Source organism: Rattus rattus, chromosome 1 (genome assembly GCF_011064425.1).
Source record: "Rattus rattus isolate New Zealand chromosome 1, Rrattus_CSIRO_v1, whole genome shotgun sequence".
In the NCBI taxonomy this organism is placed as follows: domain Eukaryota; kingdom Metazoa; phylum Chordata; class Mammalia; order Rodentia; family Muridae; genus Rattus; species Rattus rattus.
Genome location: NC_046154.1, coordinates 264,496,978 through 264,515,815, shown reverse-complemented (window position 1 = coordinate 264,515,815; position 18,838 = coordinate 264,496,978). Strand labels below are relative to the sequence as shown.

At 43.1% G+C, this 18,838-nt stretch overlaps 1 protein-coding gene across 1 annotated transcript in view; it reads left to right on the top strand.

Moving 5' to 3' along the window:
* Window positions 1-18,411, top strand: part of LOC116884188 (proton myo-inositol cotransporter-like) — a 76,952-nt gene extending 58,541 nt beyond the window's left edge. The window contains exon 3 of the mRNA XM_032885324.1: window positions 18,074-18,411. Within this exon, the coding sequence (XP_032741215.1) occupies window positions 18,074-18,353 (280 nt within the window). The 3' untranslated portion in view covers window positions 18,354-18,411. The remainder of the gene's footprint in view (window positions 1-18,073) is intronic.
* The last annotated feature ends 427 nt before the right edge of the window (window positions 18,412-18,838 follow it).

Below are 18,838 nucleotides of genomic sequence, written 5' to 3'. Positions count from 1 at the left end.
GTTACTAAAAGTCACACCAGGCTATGAAATATTGCCCAACTTATTTCTATGTCAGTGTTTTATATATCATTATTTATTGATTATAGTATATATCTACATTATAACAAATGCTTTTTCAGCACTGAGTACTGGAACTCTGTATGAATGTTGACTGAGAGGCTTGGGCCCTTCCTTACTTCTACAGCATTGCGATGTTGAAGCAGCTCAAGGAGATGTTTCTAGTATGGTAGAGACAGAGGGCCTCGAACTGTTATACAAGCAGTGCCATAAGCCATGTGGCTTGGAATAAGCTGTGAAGAGGCTTTATGAGAAGTCAGATGAAGTAAGCCAGAGCCCACTTCTCCCCAAGGCTCACTAAGTCCAATACACAATTGGAGTAGAAGTATGCTGCCTAGGTTTCTCCTGGAGAAGTCAGCCTCCACAGACTTAGAGATGGCTGGGAAACTGAAGGGGAAGCTTCAGTCTTTCTTTTCTACTGTGTAGATGAAAAGAAAGGATGCTTGCTGATAGTACTTGTTCAGTCCGCTGCTTTCAATATTTGAAGCTTAGAAGTCAGTGCTCATGTGCACGTATACAACTTTAAGAAAATCTAAGTCGCCTATTACATTATGGTAAATTTTTATTAGGATATATATATGTATATATATTATGTGTTAAGAGTATAATATAATATGAATATATAAATATATATGATACTTAGCATATATATACCACCACTAAAAATGTTAAATGGTTAGCCTTTCAGTGGGAATGTAGATTAAATACTGTACACAGTGTATATAATATATATATATATACATACACATATATGTACTATACACAGTATATATGTATACACACACATATGTATACTTACACAGTTTATGTATGTATATATACTACACAGTGTATGTGTGTATATATATGTATATATATACTGTACATCATATATATATATACATGCATACATACATATATACACTCTGTACAGTATTTAAGCCACATTCCCACTGTAAGACTCACCATCTAACATTTTTAGTAGTGGTTAGGACCACAAGGAAGACCATACTGTAAAACGTTTATGAATTTGGTGCACTTCTGTAAAGGTAGAGCTGTTAGGGAAAGCCTTAGTCCTCTTAAAGGTTGGTGATAAAAATCCAAGCTCCAAATAAAATTCTGTCTTTTACTGCGTGTTCATTACCTTCATATTCTGTGATTCCTCTGAGCTTAATTTCTTCCCCAACATGTGAGAGTCAAAGAAAAATAATCTCGTGAGATCACTGTAGAAACTAAAATATTTTGTGCATAAAATAATCCTAATGCCCAGCCCAGCGTTTGGTAGAGCATCCACTTCATGAATGAGTTTCATAGTTACCTCAGGAATCTGACGCATGAATCAAAGTTGAGTGCCGCAGAACATTCTGTGGTTTGTATTTGCTTGCTGCTCAGGATGGGGTGTAGGGTGATAAAGCAAAACCCCTGAGAGAGAAACACTGTAGCAGTTATGGGTACATAAAGTTGCCAGTCCTAGAGAGATCAGTGAATCCTGTGTCTTTAGAAAGCAGCTGAATATAAGTTATCTCTTTTCAATAGAGAAATCGTAGATGAGCTATGGTTATATTTTTATTATTGTTTTTATGTTTTGAGGTTAAAATATAATCACGTTATTTCTCCATTCTCTTCCCTTCCTGCATATACCCCTCGATGCTCTCCTTCAAATTTGTAACTTCATTCTTTTCATAAAGTGTTCTTACATATGTGTGCATATATACATTACTAAATACACAAATCCAGCCTGCTCAGTCTGTATAATGTTACGTGTACCTGTGTCTTCATAGCTGATCTGATCATTTAATGGTAAGGAACTCAGTGGAGTCTCCTCCCTAGGGAAGACTGTTTCCCTGCTTATCCACCTTGCTGAGCTGCCCGTTGTTTTGCTTGGGGTTCATGAGCTTTCTCCATCGCTTTAGCACGTCTCTTGGTACCGTCCTGCTCTGCAGCTCAGGTTGTGGAATTCAAGTTGGCGATACTTTGTAACTTCTGACATTCACAAGAGATACAGTCTCACAGCCAACCGCCTGTTCTTCAGGCTTTTACAGTTTCCCTACTCCATCTTCAGCAACCGTCCCGAGTCTCAGAGGAAGGAATTGGGCCGTATATGCATCAGTTGGGATGCGGTTACACATCTCTGCATTGTGGTTGGCTGTGATTTTTCTGTAATGGTTTCCGTCTGTTACAAAGAGAGGTTGTTTTCCTCGATGAGGGGTGAGGACTATACTTACCTGATGGTGTAAGGACAGATGTTTAGAATGTCCAATATCATTAGGGACAATGCTGCTTTAGTAAAGTGGCAGTTACAGGTTCTCCTCTGAGGTCCATGACTTCTTTGGCCCTGTGTCATTGGCTAGATTTCCAGTATCAGGCATGGTTTCCCTCTCGTTGAGTGGGTCATAAGCCCAATTAGAGAGATGCTGCTTACCAATATGGTATGGGTGCCCCTGCTGCATTCTGGGAGTTACTGTACCATGCCGCCCATTGTTATAGCTCATATGTCTCATAGCTGGGTAGAACTGTTGATTTCTTCTCTCCCTTCTGATACCAAGAAAGTTAGGGAAGAAGCTTTCAGCTCACATGCGACTTGAATCCTTTAGGCCCTGTGTCTGAGATGCACGGGTGTCTTTAACAATAGGGATTTACTTGCCTTCTACCACTGGGAGCCACCAAGATCAATAACAATAGCCTCCATTGTTTTGAGAGTGTCTTGCAGGACCCTGAGCAACCTTTCAAAAGAGGGCTTCTTCTGGCTGCTATGGGGGTTTTTGTTAGATTGGTCTTTGGCTCTTGGAGGGAACATTGTTTACCCAGATGGGAAAACGTTGTTGTCTTTACATAAACCCCTGTCAGTCAGTGCCAGCCACATCTGGCCAAGAAGCAGGGAGCAGCTAAGGAGAGAGCATCAGCAACCTGGGGATTTAATAAGGGCAGTGACAAGGTTAGTCTGCAATCAGGGTGGATAGAAGTTAAAATCCATTATGGGATAGCTTTCTGTTTTTAAGTTAAACTGTTACCCACTGCTTTACGAACACATTAAGTTTGGTTTTGTGTTTGCAAGTCTAGGACGATTTTAACTTATTTTTATTATTCTATTTTATGTGTGCGAGCATTTGCTTCCATGTATGTTTGTGCACTGCATCCATTCCTGAGGTTCACAGAGGCCAGTAGGTGACGTTGAACTTATGGGAATTGGACGTACAGATGGCAAAGAGCCGTCATGTAGGTGCTAAGAATTGAATGTAGATCCTCTAAGGTAATGTTTTCTGAAAACAAATTTACGTTCGCGAAATTTCCTTAAACTTGATGATAATCAGTAATAACTGACTATATACAAAATAATAGGAGGTGGGTTAATCTCTGCCTTAAAAATCATTACACTAGCATTTTACCAAAACGAATTTGGAACACACATATTAATTAGAGGTTAATCGCTTGATTGAAATTACAAGTCTAAATGCCGAAGAGATCTATAATATGCTGTTACTAGAATTAAGACGTAATTATTGTACAGCTATTCCAGTGCAACAGGGAGTTTTGCTGGAGGCTTATTTTCATGGTGCGAGTTGATTAGTCTGAGGTCTCATATCCTCATATAGCTGATGCTTCAGTAGTGGTGTTATTGCGTGGCTTGAGTAAGTGAATGGCTACAAAAATTCATAAGAATCCTTAAGTGATGCCAGATATTGCTTGGTGTTACTTTCAGAAAGCATTAGCTTCAGTCTTCTATATCCGTTCAAGTCTGTTAATAAAAATCACTCTCTTCTTCTGCTTTCTGAATCCCCACTGAAAAGCAAATGCAGGCTGCCAATGGCAAAAGGGGTTTGTCTGAGACAGATCTCCCGAGGTCATGCCACACCGTGGACAGGATGTAAAACTCTGTGAGTGACCAAAGCACGGAGGACCTTTAATGGAAACAGCTCTGTACAATATCATCATGGTAGATAGACTTCTATGCACTTGTCCAAACTCGTGAACCATTTCAGGGATGAACTATGGGTAATGTCGATAGCCGCTGTGGTTGGCAGTCTCATCATATAATGTGCCACATTGGTCGGGGGTGCTGAGGTCAGGGACGGAAGCACATGTGGAGAGAACAGGTGTGTGGGAAACCTCTGTGCCTTCTCTTCCAGTGTGAGATGACAATAGAAAAGACATCAAATGGGATTGTGTATTTGAGGTTTGCACATTAGTACATGCTAGACTGACAGATGACTCGTTCTTTCCCCCCTAAAACAACCGCTAGAGTGTGTAAAGGAGGCAGCTAAGAAGCCATTATAAGAATAAATATAGAATGCTTTCCTATGCTATGGGGATGTGAGGTAGTAAAAACACAGGAGTGCCTAACAGATGGGCAGACGGAGAGCACATAGCTAAACAAAGCAGGTAAAATGTACCTCTAGCAACTTACATTTAATGTTAGAACACAGAGAAGTATAAAAACAATCGCCACTAGCAACTGTTACATGTAACAATGCAGGTAAAATGTAACTCTAGCAGCTTCCATTTAATGTTAAAACACAGAGAAATATAAAAACAATCGCCACTAGCAACTGTTACATTTAGTGTTAAAAGCACAGAGTGAACTATTAAAAAAAAGGACCACCATATACCAATGCTACACCCAAATATACCTCGTCTAAAAGACGTGTTTTTGTGCTTTCGATAAATTGAAAGCAAGAAGATGGGACTATAGAAATAAGAGTGAGGTGCTGTGGTGTTAGTAGTCGGAGTGGACTTAGCGTCCTGTCAGTGGGGATGGGGATGGCTCACAAGATCAAAGAGTCCGCCCGCTCGCCAGAAGCAGCCGAGAAGATAGAAATGGGGAATAGCAGATGAAAGCTTCAAATAAGACATCAAAAGGCAGTGGGTGCTGATGACCTAACACCGTGCATGGACACAGTGGGATAGAGCCCGGCACTTCAAACTGGCAAAGACATAAATAAATAAAATAAAATAAAATAAAATAAAAGAAAGTTTTACCACAATAAAAATTAGCAGAATGGGAAAGTAGATAGATCCAGCTCCTATTCGTAGTTTTAAAAGCATTTTGTTATCAAAGGATAGAACAGTTAGACAAGGACGGGTCACGCACTGAAGAAACAATACAAAATGTTAAGTGCCTTGTCAAAATTGACTTGTGATTGCCACACCCAATAGCTTTACTATACATTATTTGTCCAGTTGCTGTCAGACTTTCTTTGGCAGACGTTGGTCAGGTGCTGGGCATAATCTAAATGTTTGTAAGAGTTTTTTTAATGGATTAATATTACGTTTAGAATGTGCCCTCATATTATTAAATTGGAAATTAATAGCAATGAAATAGCCAATGAAGTCCCAGGTATTTGGAAATTGAAGCAAGATGCTCTAAGTACTTATAGGTCTGTCGTAGATTGAGTTAGAATGGCCTCCATTGGTTTTTATGTTTGAATACTTGGCCCTTAGATGGTGGAACATTTGGGGAAATGTTATAAGGTGTGGCCTTGTCGGAGAAGGTGTGTCATTAGGGACAGGCTTTGAGGTTTCACAAGACTCACACCATCCCTAGTGTCTCTCTCTGCCCCTTACATCAGTCAAGATGCAACCTCTCTACTCTTTTGGCTGCTCTGCCATCAAATTGTGAGCCCAAATCAAACAGTTTTTTTTTAATGTGTTGCTTTGGTCATGGCATTTTTATCAAAGCTCCGAGAAAACTTAGAAAAAGAGGTTGAAAGTAAAATATATTAAAGCAGGTGACACAGCTACAGTGTAGAAAACCATGTAGCTTTAAAAGATGATCTTGGAGAAGAGGCTTAAAGTCATCCGACTTTCATGTGATGAAGCTAGGGAAATGGCAAGCATGGTGGTACATACCTTTGATCCCAGTGCTGAGAAAGGGGAGGCAGGTGGATCTCTAGTCAGCTCTGGGCTAGAAGTTCTGCACAGGGAGAGCCATACCACAGTGAGACCCTATCCAAGGATGAGGAGGAGTGGTGGGAGGGGGAGGGGAAGGAGGAGATAGGGAGAGGAAGGAGCCAGGAGGAGGAAGAGGAAGAGGAAGAGGAAGCAGGAAGAGGAGAAAAGAGGAGGAAGGAGCAAGGAGGAAGAAAAAGAGGAGGAAGAAAAGGAGGAGGAGAGAGGAAGGATAATTGTTGAAGTTGTTAAACTCAAAAGTAAGGAATGAAGCAACAAAATAAGCAGAAGGTATAATAATACAAAGATAGTAGATTTGATTCTGTGAGAAGATTAATACAACTAATGAGTGGCTAGGACTCATTATACTAAGAAAATGGATAGAAGCTTGTATTATTAATATCAGCAATAAAAGAGGGTGTGCTATTCCTCTGGAAGTTATAATATGATTAACATTTTATAAACAGTAACTTTAACAGGCATGTTACTTACCAATCATACTTTACCCAAAGTACACACCAAGCTAAATTAAAGAATGCAAAATCTTATACATTTCTAAATAAATGGAAACATTTCACCCATCAGTTAGATAATTTCACCAGTCTCAGTCGCTGGCCCCAGGCTGTGATAATCAACTGGAAAGGGGTCAGTACAAAGGAAGTTTCTTGAATGGTAAACATAATCATGTCTGAGCTGGTGGTTGGTTACAGAGTACACACATTTTCATACACACACAGGATTCTTTGCATCTCTGCCATGGGTCTGATGTCCAGTACTGGAAAAAACTACCATGAACTTCCTATTGGTTCTCTCAGACCATTCCATTTCTACACTGGCCACTGAGTTTATTTAGTTTTCTTTCTGAGACAGGATCTCCTGTAGTTGTGGCTGGCCTTGCTCAAGCTTACTATGTGCTGAGATGGGCTCTGAGTTCAATCCTCCTGCCTCCACCTCTGAAGCTCTGGAATTACAGATTTGTACCCCAAATGCCTGACTTTACCATGAAAACGTCCTCCATTGAAATAAGCCTCCCAATACTTGTCCTTTTTAAAAAGCTGCTATCATCGTGAAATTAAATAATCTTGTTTTGTTCAAAATGCCTGCTGTGTAGGCTTTATGAGGCCAGGGGTAATTGTTAATTATTGCATTCCTATAATCTTTAATTTAAAACTTTGCATGGAAGATTCTCAGAGGGTAGGGGAAATAATCAAACAATCTCTCTGTCTCTGTCTCTGTCTCTGTCTCTGTCTCTCTCTCTCTCTCTCACACACACACACACACACACACACACACACACACACACACACGAGTGAGTATAAGAGAGTTGTTGTAGAAACTATCCTATGAAGTATATGACTTCATTTACTTTGCAACTTAGTTTAAAACTAACATGGACAGAATGCCTCATTGATTTAAACAGTGTCAATCTGTTCTGTTAAAATGTCTTTTTTCCCCTACTATAACCATAAGACTCTAAATAGCATTTTTTTCCAGCCACTAAATACAGATATAAAGTTACTTTTAGGGGTTTGTCCCGTAAACCAAGCACACAGAGTCAACACTTTGTCACATTTGCTTATTTGGTGGATTTTGCTTTATATGTTTGCACTGAATCTTTTTTTGAAGTAGCACAGAAGCCGCTTATTTGCTGATCATAAATCAGTAGAGAGTAAATGGAAATACTCAACGTGTGACACATAGAAATGACTTCTTCATAGGAATGCCCAGCCCTTGCCCACGTGTGTCCTGATTAGGTAACATGATTATCGCATGTGTAAAAGATCAGTGCTGGTCTGCATGGTCTTTGATGACAGGGGAGTATTGAAGTTAATGTGCCAAAAATCTCAATTTGACAAGTATATTATCTAAAAATATATTACTTATTTTTAATTATATGTGTGTGCGCTTGTCTGCATGTAGGAGACCAGAAGTAGGTGAGCCTCCTGATACCGGTGTCAGAATCAAACGCAGAGGCTCTGGAAGAGCAGGAAGCATTCCTAACCACTCTGTCATTTCTGTAGCTCAGTTTTCCTCATTAAGTTGCTAACTGATAAAATGGAGCGAAATATAAAAACACAGTCAAGTGACTTGCTGTTACATATAGTATACCAGGTGACCAAAATCAGTGTTAGCGTCTTGACAATGCTATTGTGCTGGTATTTCCCACTGGTGTATGAGAGAGTGCTTTTAGTACACAGGTCGTTCCTACAGTTGTTGCCTTAGGATGTAAGAAGTAGAGGAAAGCCCACAGCCATGGAACGCTGAGTGACCAGCTCTGAATGCAAGGCTGCAGGAACAGTACTCCCGGGTGTGGTGTGAGGGAGCTGGGGTTACTCCATTCTGTTTTTATTGGCATCCTCAGCTAGAAGTTTTATTTTCAGATCTCTGCAGCACGGCTCCGTCTCTCATTAGATTTGCTTGTTATGCTTGGGGAGGAGCCTAGGTCTTGGTCGTTCTTACCCATTCAGGAGATTTTTTTGTCAGATAAACAGCTCAGTATCGGCTCGGAGAGACATGCGAGAAATCCTGGCATGGCATAAGTCTAAGCTAGCATAAGTCTCCATTCAGTAGCTTTCAAAGGATCTGATTCTGATAGCAGACTTCCTTATTGTCGATGAAAGGGAAAAGTGTTTACTTTTATTTGTGAAGGCCTGCCAGTTTGGGAGCATCTGGGCTCAAGGGTAGCGTGTGAGCTTATGTGGGGCACCATGAAATCCGCAAAGCGAAGGCACGTTTGAGAATCGAACGTAGATTGCCATCTCAGTATGACAGTCTTGTAATTTATTCGAGCCATTCAGGGTGATCTGACGTGGACTTGATTTGCTGATTAGAAACAAATGGCCATATAAACACAGGGTGGAAGTGGAAGAATTACAACCATAAATCTGGTTCTGTTACTTGATTTTGCAAATTTCATATACACAGCACCAGCTATCGTGAGACAGTCTTCCCTAAGTCCTGACTGCACTCAAGGCACACTTTCAAAGACCGTCAGGACCGATTACCTTAGAATTGCCAAAAACATCAAGATTTTCTGCAGCTATGAAAATAAAACAACAAGGCCCTGGGTTCAGTCCTCAGCTCTGGAAAAAAGTGTGGACCGAAAATAAAACAGCAGATATTTAGTGCTTGGGACTTTTAGAGAGTATTTCTTGAGCACACATGTCTTAGGGTTTCTGTTCCTGCACAATACAACCAAGAAGCAAGTTGGGGAGGAAAGGGTTTACTCAGCTCACACTTCCACATTGCTGTTCATCACCAAAGGAAATCAGGACTGGAACTCAAGCAGGTCAGGAAGCAGGAGCTGATGCAGAGGCCATGGAGGGATATTACTCACTGGCTTGCTTCCCCTGGCTTGCTCAGCTTGCTCTCTTATAGAACCCAAGACCACCAGCCCAGGGATGGCACCACCCACAATGGACTAGGTCCTCCCACCCTGGATCACTAATTGAGAAAATGCCTTACAGCTGGGTCTCATGGAGGCATTTCCTCATGGGAGGCTCCTTTCTCTGTGATAACTCCAGCTGGTGTCAAGTTGACGCACAACACCAGCCAGTACAACACAGTTCCACAGCAAGGAACTATGGGAACTAAGGTTAGAGCTGCAGCAGCAGGAGCTTGAGTCTGGCAATTTGTGGCTAGGCCAGTCCTCTGTTTCTATCAGCTAAGTCTCACAAAAGACCCACAGATATGTTCCCTACTTCCATGACCAGTGCCACCCAATGGGGACTAAGGGTTCAAACACCTGGACTTCATCTTCAAACTGTCACATTCTGCCTTCGGCTTCCGTAGGCCTACCGCTGTCTCAAAATGTGCAAATACATTCTGTCCAACTGTATAGGTCCCTATAATGTTAGAGTCCCAGTATTGTTCAAAATATAATATGGTTTATGAGGTTTAAGTTTTAGAAAATCTGGCTTTATGCCCCATGTTTTAAAACAAATGAACAAAAAAACTACAATCAAAAACACATAAAGACAGTTACATATTTCTAACATACAATGATACATATAAAGCTGCCCATTCTAAAAGGGCGGAAGGGGAAGTGTTGGGACCTAGGAATGACAAACTCTACAGGGTGAATGTCTAGCCATGTAGCACCATGTTGATATCTAGGATGTGTACTAGACCTTCTGGGTTCCAGTTGCCTTCAGTAACTTAACCTCGGGGCCTGTGACCACTCTCTTGGGTTATCTAGATTCTGCCTGTGGCTTTCTTCTATGAATAGCTCTTGTTCTAGTATCTCCAATTGCCCAGGACTCTACTGCAATGCAAGCTGTACCTTCTCTGCTTCATTCAGTGGCTTCTAGGAGACTCCTTGTGTAAAAATCAAGCTTGCCACACACTACCTGACCTCGGGGGCTTTTGGGAAACACAGTACAAGCCATCTTGTATAACCCCGTCACACTCTTATCTTCCATACAATGCAATACTAAGCAGAGAACTCCAAATTCTACTACTGACTTCAGATATAGCCAGGCCCCTTCTACCAAAGCCATTGTGGCCTCTGGGCTCCTACCTGTAGAAACCTAAGACAGTATTTCCTTAGGTGCTGAATCATATGTAATAGAAGCTTTTGTTCAAATGAATTTCGTTTTTGTGTGCTCCAGCCTTCTTTGGGTGCAGTCTTGCCTGAGCGGCACACTTTTTAGTGCCCCAGTAAAGAGAATTTTGACAAGACGAGTTTGGGAAACACATGGGGTTATTGCTTGAACTGAACCTGCCTGCTTTCAAGGTCAGTAGGGTAATGGGCCACGTGGCTATGGCATTTGAATGCTTTTGTTTCTTCAAGTGAGCTATGATCCCTTTTTTTTAGTAGAAGGGAGTCCTTCAAAAGCTATAAAAACATTTTCATGCAAATCAATTTAAATATATGTTACAATGAAGGCTATTTTTTTATTTTAGCTATAATGGTTTTCCTTATTAGCTTGACTTACAGTTCAAACTGCATACATAGAGCCGTGGAGTTCCATTCTCTCCACGTGATTCAAGGGGTTGAGAGATAAGAGAGGAAGAGGACAGTTAGATTTGAACGCAGACTGTGAGCTCTGTGTTCAGTTTCCTCTAAAGGGTTAAGGCTGGGGAAGACGTTCGTCGGGCTCAGGTTGCAAGGTAAAAACAATTTCTGGCCTGTCGTGTCTGTCACGTGCAACATTCTTTTCCTCCCAGTGATATTTTTTTAAAAGTATCTGTTGTTAGTTTCTGTTGTTTCCTATGTGATTTAAAGAGAAACAATTCTGGAGGCCGAAGCGGGAGGTTGCAAATTCGAGGCTTGCTTAGGCTATGGATTGAGACCCTGTCTTAAAGTAATGAAGATTCATTTTTAATTGGTGTTCTGGGTCGTGCTATGGTAGTAGCATCAGGAGAGTCTGGCTTCATCAAGGTAGGCATTGTGAGAATAGCGTGATACTGTTTCTCACCGGCTGTTCGGCTCCTACTGGCTTCCAGTTATCCAGCCCAAAGGCTGAGATGGACTCACACTCCTCTGAGGCTAAGTCAGGGCTGCAGCCACTCTCTACTTTCTGTTTTTCCTGTCTGGCTTTAGGTGCATAGATCTGAGCAAGTCCCACTTTCACAAAAGAAGCTCAGAAATTTTTAACCACGAAGTTAAGTTGAATTGGTGCAACTTTTTTTTTTTTGGTTCTTTTTTTTTCGGAGCTGGGGACCGAACCCAGGGCCTTGCGCTTCCTAGGCAAGCGCTCTACCACTGAGCTAAATCCCCAACCCCAAATTGGTGCAACTTTTAATGAGTTTGGTAGAGTCAATGACTAGGTAATTAGTGAATATTTATCATAGCTTGGCTCATAGTAAATATGTATGGGGGCCAGACTGGCTGGATATCACTTGTATCACTCCTTCCTAAGTATGGGTTTTCTCTGTGTTGCCTTTCTTAATCTATAACGTGAGATTGATAATGTGAACCACGTCCTAGGGTTGTTGTGATGATGGTCAGTCGGTGTCCTGTGTCTTGGAGGGTTTTGAACAGTGCTTGGCGCATGGCTGCTGTCCTTTGTTAGCTTTTAACAGTGGTTGTAAGTGTTCTGGGAACCAGCTGTACACTCAATTAGATTCCCACGTGCTTGGGAATGACAAGGACCAAGTATCGTGCTAATTAGCCCACAGTCTAGTTTGCAGAAGGGTGGTAACTGCAGACTGCAGAGCTCTGGGTCTTAAACTGCTTCCTGTTGGAAGATCCTGAAGGTGCACAGATAGAAGCAGTGTGAAGCCTTTCAAGCAACGCCCTGTGAAGAGCCTGTAGTATAACCATGGCTGTAGCTTCTGGAGTCAAGCCGAGCCACTGTGGGGCATCCAGAGGCCCAGCAGTGAAGGATTTGGGATTCTCAGCAAATCAGTTCTTAGAGAGTTGAGAAGTAAATTTACCCTAGCAACAAGGGTTTGCTGTCCTTGGCTGACAGCATCTGAAAGGATTGCACACCCTGGAGGGTCTGCTTTATTCTTCAGTTTCTGTGGACAGGTTGTAGGGACAGGCGTACTACGAGCTGTGAGGGAGTTCATGTCAAGGTTGGTGTGTCTTACAAGATGTCTTGCTATGACGTATTTTAGGGGAATTTTGAAGAGTTTCGGAACTTCTCAGTTCTCCCATTTTTTTTCCCCTAGACTCAGCTCATTTTCCCCTTCCTAGCCTGTTGCATCGTTTTACCTTCAAAAGACAAGTGGCCTTTCCTTGGGAGTTTGCATGTTTGTTTGGTTGTTCATTTCTTCCACGGGGAGTTTTAAATGTTTAGATCTGTGGTTCTTGGCCTCAACTGCACATTAGCACCACCCGGAGAGCTCTTAATGAAATAGAATTCTTTGGGCTCAGAGCCCAGACCAATTAATCACAACCCCTGGGGGAAGGTGGGGCTTAGACACTGGTGTATTTAAACCACCCTCTGGGAGACTCACATGTGAATACAGGATTCAGAACCCTTTCTTTAGCTTGTAATAGGGAGGTCTCCTGGTCGATAGGGCCTCCTACCTCAGTTTATCACAGGACTGCTTGTCATTCATCAGGTTCCTGATTTCTATGGGTTTGGAAGACTGACATCCTCTGACGGTTTAGCTAAGCTTGTGACGTTCTGCTTCTGTATCTTAGGTTGAATATTTTTTTACCACCATAACAACAGTCTTTCCCACTTCACCAGTATACAGCTCTTCAAAAAGGAGAATTTTCTCCCAGAGAATAATACTGGATAGTTCTGCCTTCTGGAGACAGGGGGGAGATACAGGTATAGGAAATCTGTATGGAATTGTTCACAAGACCAGGCATCCCAAGGAGGTGAAATAATGAGGTGGAGTCTCCTCTCCGCTGAGTGAACGAGAACCCGCTCCTCACATCCTGTTCCCAGGAGCGCTAGGGAGTAGATACAGCATAGATAAGTAACTTGAGCAGTGGATCTTGCGGTCAGCATACCTGCCTGAACTGTGTTAATCAGTCCTCAGTTGTGGTTGAGACAGTTAACTTAAAAGGAGAAATGGTTTGGGAGGTCTCAGGTCACCATCACCTGGCCTTTTGCTTTTGAATGGGACAGAAAGTGATGGTGGGAACCGTGTAGTGGCACATGGCGGTGACAGATGCTGACCTCATGGCGATGGAGAAGCATACGGATAGGACGCAGCCCTGATGAGGACATGCCTCTAGGACTTGCCCGTGGAAGGAAATAAGGTCCTCCAGCCTCCAGAACGTCCTTGCCTATGGAAGGTTTCATCACTCGTACAACCAGCTGCTGAGCAAGGTTTAGATACACGGTTTAGGGGGACATTTAACCACAGTGTGAAGTAGGATCCAATCTGCCTTTTCTATTTATTACCCAGCTGTGGGTTTCTACGAAGTTATGCATTCTCATCTGTCAGAATGTATTTTATCAGTAGTGATACAGGGGCGATGGGGAACTGGGGGGTAGCCACTAGAAAGTCCCAGATGCCAGGGAAGAGAGAGGATCCCAGGACCCAACAAGGATGACTTTAGCCAAAATGCGCAGTGAACGGGAGGTAAAACCTGCAGAGACTACCTCCTGTAGATAGGCACGGCCTTGAGTTGAGGGAGGGGGCCGCCCACCCATCTCAAATTTTTTAACTCAGAAATGTTCCTGTCTAAAGGAGAGACAGGAACAAAAGGTGGACCAGAGACTGAAGGAAAGGCCATCCAGAGACAGCCCCACCTAGGGATCCATCCCATCTGCAGACACCAAACCCCACACTACTGCTGATGCCCAGACGTGCTTGCTGACAGAGCCTGGTATGGCTGTCCCCTGAGAGGTTCTATGAGCACCTTACCAATGCAGATGCAGATACTCAGAGCCAACCATTGGACTGAGCCTGGGGACGCCAATGGAAGAGTTAGCGGAAGGATTGAAGGAGCATAAGGAGATTGCAACCCCATAAAAAGAATAATTTCAGCTAACCTCACCCTTCAGAGTTCCCAGGGACTAAACCACCAACTAAAGAATACACATGGAGGGAGCCATGGCTCCAGCCACCTATGTAGCAGAGGATGGCATTGCCTGGCATCAGTGGGAGGGGAGGCCCTTAGTCCTGTGGAGGCTTAATGCCTCAGCTTAGGGGGATATGAGAGCCGTGATGTGGGAGTGGGTGAATGGGTGGGGGAGCACCCTCATAGAGGCAGAGGGGAGGAGGGAGAGGGTGAATGGGATGAGATGTTGTGGAGGGGTAACTGGGAAGGGGGATATCATTTGAAATGTAAACAAATAAAATGATTAATAAAAGCAGAAAGTTTTCCAGGATGAGTGCATATGGTATTTATAGTTTTCTGGACTCGTCTTTGCAAAGAGAAAGATTGGCTGAGGGTTCCAATCTCTCTCCTACTGCTGTGAAGACTTGGGAGTTTTAGACCTAGGGTCTGAGCTGTATCATTGCAAAGCGCTCAGGGTCTAAAGCATTCTGGCTTCCAGAGGCCACACATGCCTGGGTTCCTGTTAAGTTTGCATTTCCCCTTTTTGCTCTCTTTCTTCTTCTGTTTCTTTTAATTTCAAAAAAAATTACTATGCTCTGCGTTTTAGTATCAAGTAGCAAAGTACAAAGAAATACGTGTACATTTTGGGGTCTGAAAATGATGTTGTTTCTATATTTATTTGTGCACCTCTTTAATCATTCCAGAAAGACAGAAAATGAAACGTGAACGTTTTCATTTACGGGGTGAATCTCATTTCATTCCTAATCCATTACAGTAACGGGTAATATAAGGTATTTACCTGAAATACCACTAAGTGAATCTAAACATAGTTACTGTCTATGTGATAACACAGAAGGCTTCAGAGCGTGGCTGTTGTCCTTTCCGGTCATAAAATATTTACTAGATGCCAGCTACATGCAAGATGCTTCACCAGGTGCTCTGGTAGTGAGTGGGAGTCAAAAAGAAGATACAAAGACACGGAGGTTGAGAGGCTCTCTCAAATTGTGAAGGAACAATGTGTCCAGTGTGAGCCGCACCGAGGGATTAAGTGTTGGTCGAATCATACAGCATATGGAGTGAAGCCTCAATCACCTGTTCCATCTCTCGTTCATAAATACTTTGTTCGCTCTCCGAATCTCACTTTGGCTGATTCTTCCTATAGGTTTGCTGTGCAATTTATAGTAAGTGGTATTTTAATATCCAAATCATGATTATATTTTTTCCTCTTTAGTTTTTGGAATGAAAACACAGTTGCTGAGAAAGTCGTTGCCTTATGTCATGAGATCTGTCTCCAGGAGCCTGTACATTGCTTTTCTCTAGATTTAGCATAACTTAAAAGATAGGCTAGCTGGCCTTCCCTTCAGTCTCTGCTCCCTACCTGGGGATCCATCCCACATACAGTCACCAAACCCAGACATCACTGTGGATGCCAAGAAGTGCATGCTAACAGGAGTCTGATATAGCTGTCCCCTGCGAGGCTCTGTCAGAGCCTGACAAATACCTAGGCGGATGCTTGCAGCCAACCATTGGACTGAGAACAGGTCTCCAATAGAGGAGTTAAAGAAAGGACTGAAGGAGCTGAAGGAGTTTGCAACCCCACAGGAAGAACAACAATATCAACCAACCAGAGCTCCCAGCCTCCAGCTGCACATGTAGCAGAGGAGCCTTGTCGGGCATCAATGGGAGGAGAGGCCCTTTCGAGACTCGATTGCCCCAGTGTAGGGGAATGTCAGGGTGGGGAGGTGGAAGGCAGTGGGTGGACGGGGGAGCACCCTCATAGAAGCAGGGGGAGGGAAAAGAGGATGGGGTTTTCCAGAGGGGAAACCCTGAAAGGGGATAACATTTGAAATGTAAATAAAGAAAATACACAATAAAAGGAAAGAGAAAAAGATAGGGTAGCTTTGCAAAGCATATCAAATTAGGGTAGTCACTTGTTTACAATTATTTGTTTCTGCCTCTGTCTTCTCTGCTATGAGCCACTGCTGCTTAATCATGGTGAACCTTTTGTTTTGTGGCAAAATGAAACAGGAAATTGCTTTAAAAAAAAACTAGTTAGTCAGAGAACCGAAATAACTTGTTAATAATAAATAACTTGTTGCGAGCCATGATGGCACATCTCTGAAATCCTAGCTCTTGTCAGAGAGACAGAGGGGGACTACATATTATAGGTTAACGTAAGCTACTTATAGCAAGACAGTATTTCAGACAAGAAAGCAAAAATATCTGCTAACAGAACACAAAAGAAGCCATGGTAGGCACTTAGTATCCTAAGCAGTGTATCTTGGATCAGATCATTCTTAGTCCCAGGTTAGTCTCTGCTTCCGTGAGAACAGCATGGCTGAGTTATCCTTCTCTTCAGGAGGAAAGGATTATTTTGACTAAAGGTTTTTGAGTCAAGGCAGGAAGGACGTCACAATAGCAGTTCAGTGTGAAGGGAATCGATCACATTGTGTATGCTAGGAAGCCAAAGGCAAGCAGAGAGATCTGGGGTCCTAATACTGTCTTTCAGAGAATGCCGGGTCACCAAGCTTCCTCCCACTAGCAACCACTTCATAGAGGTTTTGCCCTCTCCCCTTAGCAACAGAAGCTGGCACTTAAGCCTTTAGCGTGTGTGCCTTTGAGACACTTAACAAGACCACCCAAGCCCCATATTCACCTGCCCTGGAACACATGCATGAACTTTGTATCAACAGGAGACAACACAGAGGTATTGCAAACCACAGCTCTGTTGTGCGTGTCAGTGTCAGACATGTTGGATATGGAGAGCTTGGCACGATTTGTTCAGAATATGGGAATAATCATAATGGCATTGTGAAATTATAATTCGTATGAAAGAAATAAGTATTAGACCTTTCTCAGTTCCAATTTGAGTACAGCATAAAGATAACCTTTCTAGTGAATAAAATCTGATTAATTCGCTCTCCAATATTGCACTGATCCACACACACATCAAATCCTGTAGTGAGTATACACTCTATGCTGTTGGCTCTGTGGTGAGTGTGTATTCAGTCTTGCTAAGTTCTAGGGAGAGCTCAGCCAGTGATTTTCAGACCCTGGGAAGTATGTGTGTGGTCGTTGCTGTTAGACTGTGTGGTGAATACGTCCTCAGTGCCCTGGGGCTCTGTGGGGTGTGTGCACTCACTGTTAGACTAGCCGGCGTGCACTCAGTCCTGTAGGTGCTGGGGACAGTGTTTTCAGACTGTCTGGTGAATGTCTGTGCATGCAGACTATGTGATGTGTACACAGCACCGTGAGAATCCGTGAGAAACACTTGGTGTTTTCAGACTATGGCGAGTGTATACTCAGCTATGGCAGACCCGGAGGAGTAGACATTAAGTGCTTTCGACTCCGTGGTAAAGGAGAATGCACTAGCAGTATTAGGATCTGTGGTGAGTGTGACCTCAGTGCTGTAGGACTCCGTTGTGTGTCCTCAGTGCTGCTAGACTCCAGGGAGTGCACACTTGGTGTTTACGTATTCTGGCGAGTTAGTGTGAACTCAGTTATTTGGCATTCTGCGATGAGGACAGACTCAGACACTGGTGTGTGCTGTTAGACTCCGGGCGGTGTGCACGCTCGGCGAACACTCTCGTGAGTAGCGTGCACTCTGGGAAGTGCATGCTCCGTGTATTTAGATCCTGTGTTCAAGGAGGGCGTGCTCGGTGATGGTAGACTCCGCCGTGAATACATACTCAGGGCTCTGGGAACAATCTCACAGTGTCATGGCATTTCTTTTTGCAGGTACATGTTGGGACTTGCGGCCATCCCAGCCGTTATACAATTCCTCGGATTCCTCTTTTTGCCCGAAAGCCCTCGGTGGCTGATACAGAAGGGACAGACTCAGAAGGCCCGTCGGATTTTGTCCCAGATGCGTGGCAATCAGACCATTGACGAGGAGTATGACAGCATCAGGAACAGCATCGAGGAGGAGGAGAAGGACGCCAGCACAGGTATGTGCACTTGGCGCTGCGGGAGACGGAGAAGGACGCCGCGGCCGTGTTCAGGAATTCAGTGTTACTGAACACGGCCTTAGGATGCAACCTAACAAAAGGAAAGATATTTAAATTTATTACAATAGGCGATTGAGATACATCCCCCCCCCCCCGCAGTAACGGTTATCACTCTCGATCAGCTCACTGTTTGCAAATTTGCATTTAAAATGTGTCCGTGTTTATTTCATTCTGTTCTAACTGGCAGTTCATATGGGGACACGAGTTATTTTTTTCTTTCCTGAGACAACGACAGACACCCATCTGAAGGTGTTTCTTTGTCAAACACAGCGTTGGCCGTCTTCAGCCCCCTTTGCTGCCGGTTTCAATAGAACTGAAAGCCACTTTTTTCTTCAGCATCCAGTGTGCCCTGGCAGCGGGATGAGTGTGCTGGGACTTGTCACCGTATGTGTGTGAAACACAGTTCTCTACTGCTACAACCTCCTTGGTCAAACCAGAGACCCAACTACTTGTTTTTGAACACTTGGCAAAACGTCTATGTGTGTCTGGCAATGCT